This window comes from Camarhynchus parvulus, chromosome 2 (assembly GCF_901933205.1).
Source record: "Camarhynchus parvulus chromosome 2, STF_HiC, whole genome shotgun sequence".
NCBI classification, from domain to species: domain Eukaryota; kingdom Metazoa; phylum Chordata; class Aves; order Passeriformes; family Thraupidae; genus Camarhynchus; species Camarhynchus parvulus.
Genome location: NC_044572.1, coordinates 146443688 through 146461929, shown reverse-complemented (window position 1 = coordinate 146461929; position 18242 = coordinate 146443688). Strand labels below are relative to the sequence as shown.

Here is an 18242-nt window from a genome sequence, read left to right as displayed (position 1 = left end):
AGCAGTCAGATTCAACCCTAGCTCATCTGACCTGGAAAGAGCAATGGCTCATGTGAAATGGTTCTGTGGACTCAACCATAAAATTTTTCAGAAAATTTATTGTGTCACACAAAACTATTTCCCATCAACACTGAGGTATTTCCATTCAACATGGGTGTGTGTTCACTCTGCCATCATATATGCTGTGCCCACCCTATATAATCAGCAATACTTGGGCATCAACACCTTAAACAGGTGTCTGAGCGTGTCAGCAGCAGTCTGAGCATTCAAAAAAACAAAACAAAACAAACAAAAAACTTCAAACCAAACAAAACCACACCCCCCAAAACCCAAGAAAAAAACACTGTAATGCCATGCAACTTTTAGCTAATATCTGCTAAATGGGGGACAGTTCAGTGAGTAGACTTTGTCCTGCAAAAGTTCTTCAGAAAGCGTTCTCTGATATGTAGGATTAGGACAAACCCTCTGCATGGGGATCTCTTATTATCATTTCTAGATGACTGATGTTTATATTTCAGAGCTGTGGGTGAGTCTTCTGTGAAGGGAGACAATCAAAGTTCAGCTGGAAGTTAAGTAGTTGGTAGGCCTGAGGAGAGGAAGGAGTTTCACCCAGATGAAGACCTGCAGGTTTCAGCATCCTTTGCTGAGAAACAGTATCTGAGATGAACAGTCATTAGTAACTCTTCTGAAGTCTCAGGGTTTTATTTTTATAGTTCCCTTTCTGGCTGCATAGAGAACTGGGAACTATTTCCTCAGCCATTAACTCCTCTGTGAATTGGTTAACAAAACCAATTCCTAGTACACATTCAGGCATCTTGAAGCCTTTTTGTCTGGCAGGAGGTCTCCTTCCATGTCTAATGTGCTGGTATCTCTCCTTTCTGCACAGGGTGCAAAGGGGGAGAAAGGAGCCCGAGGAGAGGCTGGAGCCCCTGGAGAGACTGTGAGTAACTGCTTCCGTTGCAGCATTTTCCCCTGGCAGTGACACACCTGAAGGGACACGGACATCAACATCTTGTGGATTTGCAGTCCCAGGCTGCTTGATCACACAGCACATCCTCATCCACAGCTGGAAGAGGCTGTTTGTGGGCAAACAGGACCATCTGCACCAAACAGATCAATGCCCCATTCAGCCCAGCTCAAGGTTGTGCATCTTTTCCTGCTCAAATCTCTCCCTGCCTAACAAAACACCCTTTTGTGAGTGAGTGTGACTGCACTGCAATGTCAGCCCAGCTCAGGCAGCCAGCTAGAGCAGGGAGCTCACTGCTCAGCAGCAGCAATTGGTTTTTCATCATGGGTGCTTTTAGGCTTCACTGTCAATTCTGCTGGGTTTTTTTTTAATGCTGGTTCATCCAGAAGACTCATCCCACACTCCTCTTTGAGTCATTTGTTGTAGGGAGTGCTGCTCTTGTCTGTCAGTGTGCTTAGGAACAACAAAGGATTCCAGTCCAGTTTTGTTATTGTGAGAGCACATAAGACCTTTGCAACAGAATAAAAGGCTACAGACTTTCTTTGCAAGCCAAGAAGAAGAAACACTGAAAAACTGTTTGAAATAATGATTGAGAGAGGGAATGACTGATTAAGAGAAGGAAGGAGTAGGAAATCCAAATCATGCACCCTAGAGCGCTGAAATTTCTTCCTTCGCCTTTGTGTTCATGGTTTACTTTCTTGGCTTCTGCTTAGACATTGTCCCTAAGGAGTGCTTTGACCCTAAACCTAAACTGCTTATTTTCAGGAGTCTTTCACTCTTGGTTGAAGGGACTCCTTAGTATTTTGGAGAGGAAGAAAAAAAAAGGCAAAAACTATTCCATGAAAACTCATTCCTTGGTTTTATTTCTTTGTATAACCTGGTGGCTCAGAGGATGTTTATGATATGGAAAGGCAGATATTTGCAGGCACCTTCTTTTTTCTTGCCATCATTTCACAGCCTTCTGCTGTTCCATATTTCTACTGGCTCACAGACCAGTGACTGTAAATAACACAGAAATTAAGAAACCTTTAAACCTCTGCTATGAGCAAAGGCTGAGAGGATTGGGATTGTTCAGCCTGGAGAAGAGAAGGCTCCAAGGAGATCTTAGAGCCCCTTTCAGTGCCTAAAGAGGAAATACGACAGAGTTTAAGAGGGACTTCCTGCAAGGGCATGGAGTGATAGGACAAGGAGGAATGGCTTCAAATTGAGAGTAGGTTTAGATTAGTATTAGGAGGAAATTATTTCCTTTGAAGGGCATGAAGCACTGGCACACGTTGCCCAGCACCAGCTGATCTAGTAGAAGGTGTCCCTCTTTATGACAGAGGGTTTGGAACCACATAATGTTTAAGGTCCCTTCCAACCCAAATCTATGATTCCATGAAACCTCTAAATATAGCCTGATAACCTCAAACATACATTTCTATGGGGACATAAATCCCCAAATATGTGTCCTCTAATGTCTCCCATGAAATTTTGGGGACACATCTGGGCTTTTTCATGCTACAGATCTTTTTCTTGCAAACAGATGAAGACCTGCAATTCAAAACTCTACACTCTGGATGGTTTAGGCTATTTCACCTGTTTAGAGCAAAAGAATGTTTTCAGGTTTTGTTCCCTACAGCAGAGAAAGGTAGAATTGTCAACAAAGCATATTTTGTTGGCCTACATTTTTTTAATGATAAATCAACATTCTTTACTCTGTTCTTCTGATGTTTCTGGCCCAGACTTTCCTTCCTGTATCTGAGCTAGATTTAGAATTTCTTTTGATAGAAGGTAGCTTTAAGCTCCCAAAGAGATCCTTCATCCATTTTGTATTGTTTCATTACTCTTTACACTAAAAAGTTTCAAACAAATGTGCTATTTTTTGCCTTCTTGATGTACAACACCTTGTCTGACATGAAATCCAATCTCACTTGGCACATCTTGTTCCTATGGTGATACAAGTGATACAAGTTGTGATATGCACACACACACACACACTTAATTTTTCTTGAAACAGGGTTTGAGTGGACCAGCAGGGCCCCCAGGTCCAAGAGGCTTGCCAGGAAATGTGGTAAGTATGCACCAGTGTATTTGTTTTCCCATCTGTGCCCTGATTTCTTTATTTAATCTGTTTAGTTTTCCCTTCCATGGGGATTACTATGAAGTTCAAAAGGTTGTGTTTCATTAAACTTGTTTCTTATGGCTGAATTGAAAGATCTGGAGGCACCTGGGAATGGTGTATCCATTAACTATCTTCCCATATTCATTTTGTCAAGGGGAGGAGCAGAGCTGCTTCATTCTTCACTAAATTGTTACAAGCAATTTTTGCTGCCAACTCTTCAAGAGAAAAAATTAAGTGTTTATTGTGTCTTTATTTTTGTTTTCTTTGCCTTTTTTCATTTGTCCTCTCCTTTTGTAAACAAGACTTCTTGGTATAAAAATAGCATAGTAGGCTCCCACTTTTGTTATGGAAGCATGTGGGCATTTGAGCCTAAAGACCCTTGAAATCAATGCAGTGTCCCCTTACCTGGGGGCTCATCACCACTATTAATTTGTGCATGACAAAATTATTCATATTTGCTAAAAAAATCTTTGGATTAACTCTACTCCCAGCTCCACTAGGGTAATTTTTGTTCTAGTTCCTGGGGTTTCACTGGGCTTAGACTGGAGTAGGTGAAAAACAGCATTTAGACCTCAGAATATGATGTATTCAGGCACAGGGGTTAGACCATAGCGCTCTTAGAACCAGAGTTTATTACCTGGGCAATCCAAGAAAACTTAAATTGCCCTTCAACTAATTGTTAAGATACATTTGATTTAATTGTATTAATGTAGTGATTTAATTTCAAACTGAAAGGTGATATTGAAAATTAAGAACTTTTCAATTTCATATTCCATTAAGCAAACTTCTATACCAGTAATACCAATATATTACCTATAAAAGCCAATATAGTTGGAAATTGGAAATAATTTTTACTGGTGCAGAAAGGAAAATAATTATCACATCCATTCTGAGGTCAATCCAATCTTAATGGTGCCAAGACATGATTTCACATCTTAAAATGGAGTACCATTCTAAGATATGTTTTGGTGGGTTAGGAAGTTACAGTACTTAATTTAGAGCTCTAAATCATTTATATTTTGACACAGAGTCCTTTGAGACCTGCCAAGATGTTAAAAGGATTGAAAACTGAAATAGAGGAAGAAATGAACACAGCTACATTTCCCAGTGTTGGGAGGCTTTTGGCTTCTCTGATACAGAAGTGGTGATTGGGGGTTGTTGGTAGCATATTAGGAGCTACTGAGAATTTCACAAAACAAAAGAAATAGTTACTGGTACAATGCACAAATCTGGTATAAGCTCAGTTTCTGCTTTTTCTGTTCAGCTATTTTTTGTATTGAAAAAGATATTCCTCCTTTAAGGAACTGTTATACATCTTCTGTAGTATTCTCTGGATTACAGATTATCTGTACTGGGAAATGTAGAGCTGATACTGATCCTTGAGATAAACTACACTGAACCCACAGGTCTGCCCCTTTGTTTAAAATCCAATACTGCCTACAAAAAAACTTCTAAGCTTTAAAGTTCTTTTCTCTCCAGGGTGTGCCTGGAGGCCCTGGACTCCCAGGAAAGGCAGGAGAAAAAGGGGAAAAGGTGAGTTGGATCTTTGATGGGTTTGTGTCGTCGGTTGGACACAAGGTTTTCGGGGTGAAGGAAGAGACGAGATGGGCTCCATGATCAGAAGGCTTGATTTATTATGTTATGATATATATATATATTATACTATACTAAAAAGAAAAGAAAAGGAGAGTTACCAGAAGCTGCTAACTACCTAAGAATAGAAAAGTAAAGAATGAATCAACAGACCTTGCTCTCTCGGACTGTGTCCGAGAGAGCTCAGTTCTGGATTGGCTATTATTTCCAAACACTCAATCTGGGCCAATCCAGAACTGACCTGTTGCATTCCACAGAAGCAGATAACCTATTGTTTATGTCTGGTTGCTGAACTTCTCAGCTTCAGCAGGAAAATCTTAAGAGAGGAATTTTCATAAAAGAAATGTCTCTGACAGGTTTGTTTCTTTTTTTTTTTTTTTTCTTGAGCATTTTAAGTAATAGGGACAGATACTCTCTGAACTGGGAAATTATTTCATAGGTTCGTGGATGGTAAAGACACATGGGTTCATAAATTCATCTTGTCTGAACTCCTCTATTACATGTGCTGTAAGGTTTTCACCCAGGTGCAACTTTAAAATTTACCTAATAAACCACTGAGATATGACTGGATATAGTAAAGTCACTGCTACACAATTGTGGTCTTCATTACCTGACAAGAGTGGGCATTTGGTGTTTTAAGAAACTCCTATTCATCACTGTAAATCCAAAACTGGAAGAAAAACTGGCTTTCTGTCCCCTTTCGTGAGCTTTCTGAAGTCAGGGGCTTGTGTTTGGTCATGCACCCCAGAGTGCCCAGCATGCTCACCCCATCTGGGGTCCTGATCTTTATTTTCTGGAGTAGGAATGATTAATCAGAAACATGATTATCTATATCCATGCATTTGGGGCTTAAAAGGGAATGAATCTCATCTTCTTCAGTAAAATCTTCTTCCAAGTTACTGAGCTCTGCCTCAGGTCATGTGAGGACCAAGGGCTCTCTCATTCAGTGTTGCAGAAAGAGTGATGCACTTCACCCACAAGTAAGAAGAGCAGTATATTTTATTGATGTAATACACCAAGTTAATAAAGTTCAATGGTAAATGCCATAGTGGTTTAACAAGATTCAATGCAAGGTACACTTGATTATTTACTACATTGATGACAGGGAGAGACAAAACTGTCAGGGAGACCCTTTCATTGAGACATGAGCTTCAGAAGGGATCCCTTTGTGTTCTGAACTCCGTCTCGGAGTGGAATTTAGGTGTGGCTGCATCCAAAGTTAGTCCCAAATTTGATCAATATTTTGTCTAAAGCATTATATGTGTGCAACCAATCCTTTCTAACACTTAGCTAAGATTTCAAAGTTTCAAATACATTTATTTGCATTTTGTTTGCTGAGTATCTGATGTGATAAGGTGAAAATTTGAGGGATTACCTTGAGAGGCATCCATGCTCAAGGGGAGATCTGGACATGCAGCCCACTGCAGGCCCTGGGCTATGCACTGTTCTTGGGGTAAGATGGTTGCCTCATGTTTTCATGCTGGCTACAAATTTCTCCCAAATTTGTGATGTTGACCAGCACTGTGGTTAGGTGAGCACATTGCCCAAGCCATCTGTCTTGGGTTTGAAAGACAGGGTGTCTGCTAAGGAAGGCAGGAGCCTCCCCTGAAGTGGAGAATGTAAACCCCCTCCCTCCAAATTGCTATAAATTTTAAATTAAGGGGCTCTCAGGCAAAAGATATGGGAGCAGGAATAACAGTTCTTTACTAGGGAAGAAAATAAAAAGATAAAATAAACAATGCAGTAAATGAAAATAACACAGACAGGGTCAGAACACAACCTGACACCCTGTGGGTCAATGTATTGGTAGCAGTCCAATTGGAATAGTGGCTGCAGTCCTCCTGGAGTGGCAGATGTGGTTCTGCTGGAGCAGGGATCTTGTAGAAGGGTGTAGTCTTCCTCTGAAGATCCAGTGGAAGAGGCAGATGTTCCTCTGGGAAATCCAGTGGAGAAAGCTGTGCTGGTGTTCCAGAATCTCCAGATTATATCCGGGTAGGAATGCTTGACTCCTCCCTCTGGGTGGAACATCTCACAATGCGATGCCATAGTCCTTATCAGTCATGCAGTGACAATAGCCTGTTATCAGCAGATGTCTCCCCAGAGGGAGGAGTTGTGGAAGAGTTAAGGAAAATTGCCCACTTAACAGAAGACAACTGCCATACAGATGGCAAATAGAATACAATTTGCTTGGGAATCCAGGACACCAGCCCTCCCCTGTAGGGTTGTTATCTGCCTCCCTAGAACCCACTGTGAGTCAGAAGCAGCCATCACAACCAGAGACATCCAGTACTGCTGCTGCTGCTGCCGGGTGTCACTTGGGCAGGGTTATGGGAAGCAAAGGTCAGGTTGGGATCAAGGCTCATTCCAACATTTCTCAGTGTCACAGCAGGGATAACCAGTTTTGATGAGTTCAGGTTGGGGTGTGCTCCATGGAAAGGGCACACCACCACATATAGCTGCTTCCCAAAACATTTTGAAGTCTTCTTTTACTTTCCTTAATGGAAATTACAGCTGCCTTGAGATTACTGAAGGAAAAGAATTCCCATTAATGAGGTTTTCCTATGATACCAAAAGAAATCCAGATGAGACAGCTAGGAAAAAATCCATGTTTTTCAGTTCCGATGAAAGATCTGAGGTGGTAATTGTCTAGTATTTGAGTTCTGATGGCTTCTCTTCTACAGGGTGATCCTGGAAAAGAAGGAAAAGTGGGCTTACCTGGGCCACCTGGTGAGCCAGGGCGTCCTGGAGAGCCAGGTTTGCCTGGGAAGGGTAAAGACGGAGAAAGGGTAAGTCCTGCTGGCAATCTTTGTGCTTCACTAGTGCAATATGACCCAGGCAAGCATGACTCCTGCAGGAGAGCATGGATTTACCTGAATCCATGGAAGGCCTGCCTGTGGAAAATGCTCCAGATCTCACCTGTGCCTAAAAAAAAAAGGTAGCGAGAACTGAAGATTTATTTCTGAAGTTTACATTGAAAACAGAGACCTCCACAAGGAGTAACCATTGTCCTTGTGACTAGTACAAAAATGATTAGCTTGATGGAAGTTCCCTAAAAGCTTTTAATTCTTGCCCAATTAGCATATTGTTTAGTTTGGTTACGTGTTGTTAGTAAAATATTGCCAGGACAGTGTGAGCTCAGGAGGGCAGTGATGGGAGAATTGCTGCCTTGACTATAGTAAAGTCCAGGTTCTTGTTTGGCTGGATGGTGACTGTTTTCTTGGTTTGCCTTTGTCACTTTAGGGGGAAAGAGGACCACCAGGCTTGCCAGGACCCTTTGGACATAAGGTGAGGATGGACTTCATTATGAACTGCTCATCTTAATCACTCGAACTGGAGAAAAGAACATGGTGCAAATATGGTCTGTTTTCCACTGGAAAATGGAGTTTGCAAAGCTCTGACTCAAAAATGCACTTCTAGCCTTCTAGAGGATTCCTTTCTTTATTATTCCAACATCTCTGTGGATGTAAATACTCAGCTATGAATTAGCTGTGTTCACTTTCCACATTAACAACACCTTCCAGCACTATAAGATTCAGCGCAGATGGAGGTCTCGGTGAACATTTTTTCAGAGAAACTGGGACTGGGACCCTTTAATCCACACAACCAGGGAGACACTGCATGGTTCAGGGATGACCTGCTCTCAGGACCACCTGTCAGCCCTCAAAGAGAACTTTTCCCTAGCCCTCATTCCCATCATCCCTCTTCAAGGAGGACATTAATTATTTGGCAGTAGAACCAGGTAGTCCTGGTTTCCCCTCCTGTATTGAGAGAAAGACTGGCTAGTTGAAGAGGTTGATGACACTAACTTCTGCTGAAAGTAATGTTTATTCCCTTATAAGCACACAGAAAAGAGAGAAAGGAATAAAACAGCAAAAATCTTTGATTTTGGGAGGATCTGGATTGTGCTTGAACATTTAATCAGACATTTCAGAAATTGCCCTCTTCAAAATGACCACTTTCTGATGTGGACTGGAAGAAGAATCTGATGTTGAAACAGATTCTGTAAATGATAAAAACAGGATTATAGGAGTATGAGACCCAATCCATCTACATCCCATATTTTTGAAATAAGCAAACTGCTGTGATTTTTTTTATTTTTGATACATTTTGAACAAATGCATTGTAGTCTTTTCTAGATATCTTTGACAGTTCAGAACACAGACCTACACCCACACAGACACACACTAATAGACTGAGAATTAATATAAAAGTCAGAAAAAAACACTAAAAGAAATCTCATTAAGTATTCTATTCAACAGCAACAGAAGATGATAAAAGTCTTAATTGTATGTGGGAAAATACTATTGAAATTTTTGTATTAAAATTATCTTTCTGAGTAAAATAACTGATAAGGGATGTATGGAGTGTTTGAACTAATCAGAATGCATTTTTCCTCACTGGCCTTGCAGTATTATTTCTTTGTAGTAAAAGATTAGCTTAAGAAGAAAGCAAGAAAGGGGAAAAATAGGAGATATTGCAGATTTAATTTTGAGTGGGCAGACTCCACAGGTAACAATTTTTCTATCATGCTTCTATATAGCTAGAAATAATGTCATAATAAATAGCATAAATAAGATTGGTTGTTATAAATCTACTGCCAATGTGAGACCAAATCTCCCAACTGCAATGCAACCCATAAAAGTCTTATTGATTTCTCCCTATAACTAGAAAACAGATGTTAAATTAAAGTCTTACAGCTGAATTCTTTCTTAGCCCTCTGTCTGCAGTGTACATTGAACAATGTCAAGCTGTTTTCTGTGCTGTTCAAGTTTTACTTTGAAAATCTGTTTTTTAGAAGAGAAGGCTCTCCTTTTCTAGTAAAGTGCTTGAGAGACAGTGGTTGAAGTATTGACTTCTATTTTACCGAAATAATTTCATACGCTTCTGGGAGCAGGCCTATGTTGGTAAAGGACAGGAGAATTTTAAGATGCAGTAAAACTTCCCTAATCCTGTGTTCCCCAGATAAATGATCTATGTTCAGCAATTTTTGTGCCTTAGCCTTCTACCACAGAAGCACAGAAAGAGAAAAGTGATTTATGGTGCTTGATGCTTCCCCAAGCCCAGGAAAGTGCCTGCTACCCTGCTGAAATCCCTGGTTCTGGATGTGGCTCTTGGGGTTATGGTTTGGGTGATTGAGGTGCTGCTGGGCTGGTGGTTGGACCAGCTGATCTTGAAGGTCTCTTCCAACCTTGGTGATTCTGTGAAATGCTGAAAATTTGATGCAGTGCACTAAAATAAATGAAGACAAGTGCAAAGATTGCCTTTGCCCTCGGTTCTGTGATGTGATGTGAACACTCTGAGCCTGCAGAGGTGGGCTGGGGCCCTTGTGGTGGAAAAGGACACTTTCATGGCATGATGAGACAGTAACTGTGCCATGTCCCCATGCTGCCACATGCTGTCCCTCTGTGAGCAGGATCAGGACCAGATGTACTCATGTGACATTCTGGTGTGCCACCTGCTTGCATTTCAGCACATTTTCTCATCAGTGCACAAAGCTTTTAACTCTTTCCTTTATTTCAGGGTGAGAGGGGAGCTCCTGGCCTCCCTGGACAGCCAGGAGACAGAGGCGTGCCAGGAATTGGCCTGGCTGGACCCCCTGTAAGTAGCAGATCCTGCTGCAACCTGTAATGAGGTGGAAAATCAGGCATTGGCACCTGGAAATGCATTGCCTGTGCTCAGCTGTGCTGAGAGCCTGTGGGACATTTTGCCTTCTGAAGGTGTAGATTCCAGAAGAGTCCAGAGGCTGCCATTTGTGGCTCACGTGTCACATGTCTGCTATGAGGGCTAAAAGTGCTCTGGGATTGATTGCTGTCACTCCTGAATTTTGTCAGGACTGTCACTCCTGAATTTTGTGCATCATCCTGGCACACTGGCTGTGGATGTGAGAGGAGATCTGTGCCAAGGCAGCAGCTCTGGTGTCCTGGACAGACACAACCCTGCTGTTGTATGAACCCTGTTGGAAGGGATGAGTGTGGCACACATGCCCACATCAGTGACATAGATACACTCCGATAGCAAAATACAAAATCAGATTGCTTAAGCTGCTGTGTTCCAAGAGGGGCCTCCTGCCCATAATTTCCCCCAAATATTTGGTAGGTTTGACTTTATCCAGCTCTGCCCTCATGAATATCAGTTGGTCACATGGTGTATATGGGAGTCTGCTCGGAAAATTTGGATTTTCCTGTTGCTGGGCTTTGATCACTCCAGTACTTGTCATGTACAACTCCTCTAGAAATGAGGGGGATTTGGCAGTGCTCTGGCAGTAGTCCTGCTCAGAGACCTCCAGCTATGCACTGAATTTGCTAGTGAAATATATTTAGGAGGAAGCAAATGCTATTTCTGGCTGTAATTGCAAGAGGACATCTGAGTCCTTGCATTCTTTTGCAATACCTCATGCATGCCATGATCCTGGACCAATCATCAATGTTTGGTTATTAGTGCTCTGTTTATCTAGATATAAGTGTCCCAATTAGTACAGGAACTTGCCTTGAAAGGATAAGTCATATTGCTGGGTAATGAGTTGAAATATCTGGCTTTCTGAGGTGTATGTCCACTTAATATTTGCTTTTACCATGCTGAATTCTATCAGAGTTAGAACAGACAGGGTTGGTCCTGTTTCCCACTGTGATTTTATCATGGCTTTTATGGTCCTCACAGGGTTACCAATCACTGCAGGTTTCCTGGGTGTCCTTTGATTTATCTAAGGATCTATAGATTTATCTATGATTTATCTAAGGAACAGTGGTGGTCTTGCACTTCTCAATGTTCAGCCATTAATTAAAGTAACAAATGAGTATCTGGCTTGTTTGAAAATCACTAGCTAGTGGATAGTCTTTAATTACAGATTTTTAGATTCAGTCCAGGGCTAGATGAGTTCTTGTCTGCATCCTGGTGTACACAGGATGACAAAGTTGTTCTTCATTGGGGATTTAGCATCCTCATTTCCATAAACACAAATGACTAAGGACTTGACTCCAAATGCAGACATTTCTTGTCTCACACCAGAATGTTTTTTTCGGTGTCTTCATTATTTGCCCACTGTCAGGATGTGTAGCCACCTACACACCACACTGTTCTCAAATGATATGTTTTATTTATTTAATTTGCTCTATTAAATGATTCTTAAAAAAAAAGAAAAAAAAACCAAAAAAACAACCAAACCACTATTATGATGGGGTTTTTTCCACTACAGATTCATCATAACCTCAGCTCCAGTGCAAAGACTGGAATTGGAAAAAAAAAACTAGCTCTGTATAACCTTGAATCTAGCAGACTGTCACAAAGACTGAATCCCACAGTAAAAAAAAAACAAAAAAACCACCAGAATAAAATCAGTGGAGTTGCTTCAGTGCATATTACACGCTGAATTAAAGACCTCAGCCTCTACTCTTTTTAGCAATGTGACAAAATTGTGTTTATAATACTTCAGCTTCAGAGCTGAGAGCCAACAACTCTTTTTAATTGGAATCCTCACCCTGCTTCCTCCTCTGCCCTTAACCTCTCTCAGGCTTTGCTCCCTGCACAAAAAGTATATATAGATGAGGATTTTTTTACCTTATCTGCTGAAGTATTGAGTTACAATTTACATAACACTGAGCCATAAACTTGAACATTAGCAGCGTGTGTTATTTCCAACAGAGTAGGGGACAGCTTGGACAACTGGGGTGAATTCACATGTTTATGCTGAAGCTGCCTAATGCATGGATGCACAGTATAAGTAGAAAGATTTCAATTTTGCCCTGTCTTGCCTTGTGGGCATTAATTAAATTATGCATTAAGCCATTTCTTTAACGTGCACTAAGGTGTCTTCTTTCATGGAGACACTGTGAGGATTAATGAGTTGCTGTGCCTGAAACAGAAAGCAGAAGGAGACAGGAGTTATAGTGGTAGCCAATTTATTCAAGCCTTGTTTTGGGTGTGTTTGGAATACCAGATTGAGTCACCAATGATGGATATGGCACTGCATCACTTCTGTGGTGTTCCTATAGAAGTGGGTACCTGCCAGGGGCTGCCTCTACCCAGCTGCACATATTAAATTGCATCCCCAAACAAACAGCATGCACAAGCTCACTGCCCTCCCCCTGCTTTGACCTAAATTAAAGAGTACAGAATTTCTGTGGGATGTTTTTGCTTGTGTGTGAGGTAGCTGAATGTAGTGGTCTTCAGTTGTCCCAAGGGATGTGTGGATGCTGTGGTTCTGTGTCTCCAGACCCATCCAGGAGTGTGGATTGTCCATGGGCACAGTGCATACCCATCCACACTCATGAGTGCAGCACACAGTCCAGAGCAGAGAATAATGCCTTAATGCAGGACCCACCCTGCTAAATGAGAATTTAAAGTGTTTTGATTGCTGTGTCTTTTCTGTTTGTAGGGCCCTGCAGGACCCCCAGGAGACAAAGGGTCACTGGTACAGTATGTCTTTCTAGCTATACCCAAATTCTTTGGGGAGGGGACAGCCACACTAATTATGTTTTTTGCCAGTCATTTCATGAGGGCAGATGTAATTGCTTTGGTTTTGCTCAAGGAATGGTCACAGAGTGGCTCATCCACAGAACTTCTGTGTATTACCAGGTACTTGTCTGCTATACTGAGTTGTGAGAAAGAGTTGATCAAGAGCCTTAGCCTGGTGGAAATGTTTCCTTACGTGTCAGTAGTCCTAAAAGAGAAATAATGAGTGACTTGCTTCACCCTTCTTTCAAAAAAATTATTTTAAGGCACATAATTCAAAGCATATTTCTTATAGCCAAGGCCTCAAATGTTTAAAAGAAACCATTTTAGAACATTTTTCTTACTTAAATCTTACAGATTTCAGTATTCACCAAACACACACTTTAGTCCCTCAACATTCAGTTTTTCAAGGATGCAATCCATTGGTGTGGCACAAACTGTGTACCATGGTCTCAGTAGACACTGGCTTGAATTTCCAGCACAACAGCCAGTCCTAGCAGTGTGATAGCCTGGAACTGAGGAGATGTGTGCTATTTTCAGAGTCCCCTGTGGCAGGAAGGAAATTATGAATCTGATTCCATGTTCTTAGAAGGCTAATTTATAATTGTATGTACTTATATTATATTAAAGAATGCTATACTAAAACTATACTAAAGAATAGAGAAAGGATACATACAGAAGGCTTAACAAGATACTAATGAGCAACTCATGATCTCTTCCAGAGTCCCGCCACAGCCAGATGGTGATTGGTCATTAAGTAAAAACAATTCACATGAAACCAATCAAACAACCAGCTGTTTGTTGGATAAACAATCTCCAAACCACATTCCAAAGCAGCAAAACACAGGAGAAGCAAAATGAGATCATTATTGTTTTTCCTTTTTCTCTGAGGCTTCTCAGCTTCCCAGGAGAAGAATCCTGGGCAAGGGGATATTTCAGAAAATATGACGGTCACAGAGATGGACCTTCTTTTCTCCTCTACTGTCCTGTGCTCAGTCATATTTTCTCTCTGTTCAAAAACCCATCTCCTGTAAGGAGTCATTATTTCTCTCCAATCAATGCATGGGAGGATTGACTTTTGTGATGCACATGAAGTCCCTTGAGGCACAGAATTGACTGATACCAGGATAGTGCAGTGTGAGCTGTAATTATATTTATTCTTAAACTCTCTCATAGTTGTGTAGGTGCTGGTTAATTTTTTCCACCAATTACTATTAGGTTAAGGATTTCTTCTCTTCAGCTAAGAAGCACCTCATAAATACTGCTCACATTACTGGGTTTGTCTGTTTTCTCCTCTCAGGGTCCCCGTGGTGTGCCTGGGATCCCTGGACCACAGGGGCCTCCTGGCCAGGATGTAAGTAAAATTAAAGTGTAAGTGCTCAAGAAATTGGTCAGTACTTGCATCTAATTTCCTTAAAAATTTATGCTGATAATAAACTGCAGTCTCTGAGTGTTACTAGGATTGTCCAAGAGATGTTTTGCAGAAGTGGAGCTCTTACAACTCAGGATGTCAAAGGGGAAAATAGTTGGAATAAGGAGGATTGCTTCAAGGAAAGTGGGGTTCATCACTGAAGCATTTTAAAATGACACTGGAGAAGGGACTTGGCAGCACACACTGGGGAAGGATCTCAACTGGAAAAGGATGGTGGTTAGGCTCTCTAGGAACTTCTTAGAATCCACTGAGATAAGTACCCTTTCTGTTAAAACAGGGCCACAGCTGTTAAGTTCTCTGTGAGTTCATTTTGCTGCTGCTGTTGTGCATTTTTGAGGACATTTTAACCTCCTGGTGCATTGTGCTCCCACTGTCTCAGTGGTGAGTCATGGAACTGAGGAGCGCAGAGGAACGTGGCAGACTCCCAGCTGGAAAGCTGGCTCCTCTCTCTGCCTGCTTCCACTTCAGTGCTGCATCAGAAAGAGGAGATTTTTTTTTCCTCTGTGATGTGGAAACCAGTCCTGTGAAGGAGCCTCTGAAGATTTGGAAGGGCTTGGTCTTTGGGTTTAAAGGAACACTGTGGAGAGGGGAAGGTGACCTCCTGGAACTCTCCTCAGTACTGCTCTGTGATGCTGTCGTGTCTGAAATGGTACCAGCTCTCACCAGCTCCACAGCAAGCACTTTCCAACCCTAGTGTGGCTTTACTGACATCCATCAGGTAGCCTAAAGGGGTCCTTTCCTGTGGAAAGAAGGTCTCATTTTCTTCCCACCTACTTATTCCCAGAGGGGTTGTGCATGCCCCATCCCTGGAAGTGTTCCAGGGCAGGCTGGATGGGGCTCTGAGCAGCCTGGGATAGTGGAAGGTGTCCCTGCCTATGGCACAAGTTTGGAATTGGATGATCTTTATGGCCCCTTCCAACCCAAACCATTCCAAGATTCTCTGACTCTATACTTTGTCACAAGACAAAGGATTGAGCCAGGGTTTTCTTCCTGAGCCCATGATAGTGGAAATGGTCCTGTGTGTCCCTGGGCAGCCAGAGATTTGGGATTGATTGTGTCCTGCTGCCTGTCCCTAGATCTCATCTCCTTGCCTCACATGTTTGAAATTTTTAATTAAGATGTTTTGAACAGGAGATAGTATAGATGGTTTGTTAGAGCTGTACTGTATGAGGAGAGTGCCTGAGGCAGCTTTTGGAGTCTCTTTCTGGCTCTGCTCAGAGCAGCACTGGCTGGTCAACTCTTGGAGATGCAGCACTGCGGTCTTTACATTTTTCTTTTCCCTGCAGAAAATTAATCCAAACACAAACATTCCTCAGGCTGCTTATAAAACACATTCTCTATTACATTCACTGCTTTAATTGCAGTCAATATGTCTTTTAGAAACTTTCTATATTGTCTGATCACTTGTTAAACCATTCTGTCTGTGTTTCAGGAGGTATAATTGGAGGTACAGGGCACATTCCAACATTGCTTGGTGTGTCAGCAGGGATAACCTATTTTGACAAGATCATGCATTTGCAGTTCCCTGATCTGTCTTTATTTAACTAGCATAAGGAACTTTTTGTTCTGCTTCTGCAGTCTTGTGTGCCAATGCAGTGTTCCTGTATGCTCTGAAATATGTCCATTTTTGTACTCTGCTGTGTTCAAACAGGATATCATTGGATAGGAAAGCTCCAATTTGAATTGCTAATATGAATTTGCCGTGCAACTCCCAAGCCATGCAGTGTCAATTGCCTGAATGACTTGCCTCAGTGTCTTGTACTTTGCTGTGGCCTTTGCAAATGTATTCCATGTTTGTTTTTTTCTGAAACTGGAAAATTCTTTTAAATCACATTTACATACATCAAGTTACTCTCTGAATTATTTTTCCAGTTGCAAACTCATCAGATGCTTGTGGAAGTGCCTGCTATCAGTTGCATTCTCTGATATAGCAAATCAGATTTACAACTGCATTTGGGGAAATGAAAGAGTCAATGCTATTTTTGCAATAGTTTTGGCCAGAATTCTCTCCCACTGGTGAATAAATTGGGGTTTTTTTGTATGACTACCTTCTAGATTTTTTCTGGTCCCCTAAAAGCATGTGTCATATTTTTTTGGGATAGCCCAAAGCCACCTTTTGAAACATCTGTTGGCTACTCAATCTAATATCAAGAGTTCTCAGGACAGTGACTTTTTCTATTAAAATTAAGGTTTTGAAAACACTTGCTAAGGTTTACAGTACAATCGTGCTGCTTTGGCCTTGTTCTGTTCCTCTTAGAAAAAGCCTTGATATTTGTTTGTCCTCTAGAGTTCATTATGTCCATAAATCCCTATGAATTATCTTTTTCTGTGACAAAGCTGGGACATGTTGTCTTCTTCCGTATATACAATTTTCTTGTCTTTAAATTTGCTTTTTTTTTTCTGATTAACCAAAGCTCCAATTCTTAAAGCCTGAAAAGTGTGGTTTTTGTAGGTCTTTTTCCCCTAATAATATGACTAATTTTTTCCATAACAGAACTACTACACATTGTGCCTACTTTAAGGACCTCAGTCACTTAAAAAAAATTACTTTCTCTTGCTTTTGGAAAAAAAATCCAAATCACATTTTAATCTGTCAGTATTCCTGTATCAAGCATTAAAATAGTGTAGCCTTAAGTACCTTCTGTTAGTGAAGTTGGCCAATCTCCTAGTCTGAGAATTATAAAAAAGTCTTTCTCCGTGTTCAGTGATGTTATATGCAGTGCTGTCTCCTCCAGCTGCTGCAGAGCAGGTCCTGGTTAAATTAGATATATGGAGGAAATTCTTAACTGTGCATGTAGTGAAGCACTGGAGCAGAATGCCCAGAGAAGCTGTGGCTGCCCCATCTCTGGAAGTGCTCAAGGCCACATTGGATGGGGCTTGGAGCAACCTGGTCCAGTGGAAAGTGTCCTGCCCATGGCAGGGGCTTGGAATGAGATGGGATTTCACGTTCCTTCCAACCCAAGCCATCCCATGATTCTATGAAAAGGTTTATTAGAAGATGTAAAATGATAGGACAAACCACGGTGGGCAGGTGCAGGGCTCGGCCAAACAAATGCTCAGCCAGCTCTGATTTACCAGCCCCTTTTATACCCTTGTGTGTCTACCCCCTATTTGGTTGTTCCTCTCTCTGCCCCTGCACAGCCCCTCATGCATCTCCCCAGCTCTATCAGTCCCTCAGCCCTCCCAGTTCATGTCCCCCCGTTTACCATCCGATCACCTGCAAGGTCCAGATTGCTCTCCCAGCAAGTGCAGTCTGTGGTTTTTGATGGCCCATCAGTTACTGCCAGTGACAAGATCCGCTTCTCAGGTCTGCGTGTCTTGGAAAATTTAGTTTCTGATTTCCTCCTTTTCCCTTAATTTCCCAATTGACAAGGTCCTGGATGAGGTAACCTTGCTGCAATAAGCCTCCTCATATTTCCACATGCCTTGATCAATTAGTGTGAATGTCCAGGTTTGCTTCCCATCACTGCCATCCTTTTTTGTTGGTCAGGTTTGTGTCCTTGACATTCTAATTTATGACTTTCTCCTTCTTTTCCTTTCTTGAATTCAAAAATTTTCTTGACCAGATACCCCTAAAGGAGCAGACACTCTCTGGCCAGCCACTCTTACACTTCATGTTTTGGGAATCATCTCTTCTCCCCTGCCTGTCTGCTGGGAGATAAAATGTTTCTGTTCAACACACCTATTTAGTGTCCTTA

At 41.6% G+C, this 18242-nt stretch overlaps 1 protein-coding gene across 1 annotated transcript in view; it reads left to right on the top strand.

The window, feature by feature from the left end:
• COL22A1 (collagen type XXII alpha 1 chain) overlaps positions 1 to 18242 on the top strand; it is a 232260-nt gene that overhangs the window by 177406 nt on the left and 36612 nt on the right. The window contains exons 36-43 of the mRNA XM_030943927.1: positions 887 to 940; positions 2967 to 3020; positions 4551 to 4604; positions 7346 to 7450; positions 7905 to 7949; positions 10185 to 10262; positions 13036 to 13071; positions 14413 to 14466. Of these exons, the coding sequence (XP_030799787.1) occupies positions 887 to 940; positions 2967 to 3020; positions 4551 to 4604; positions 7346 to 7450; positions 7905 to 7949; positions 10185 to 10262; positions 13036 to 13071; positions 14413 to 14466 (480 nt within the window). The remainder of the gene's footprint in view (positions 1 to 886; positions 941 to 2966; positions 3021 to 4550; positions 4605 to 7345; positions 7451 to 7904; positions 7950 to 10184; positions 10263 to 13035; positions 13072 to 14412; positions 14467 to 18242) is intronic.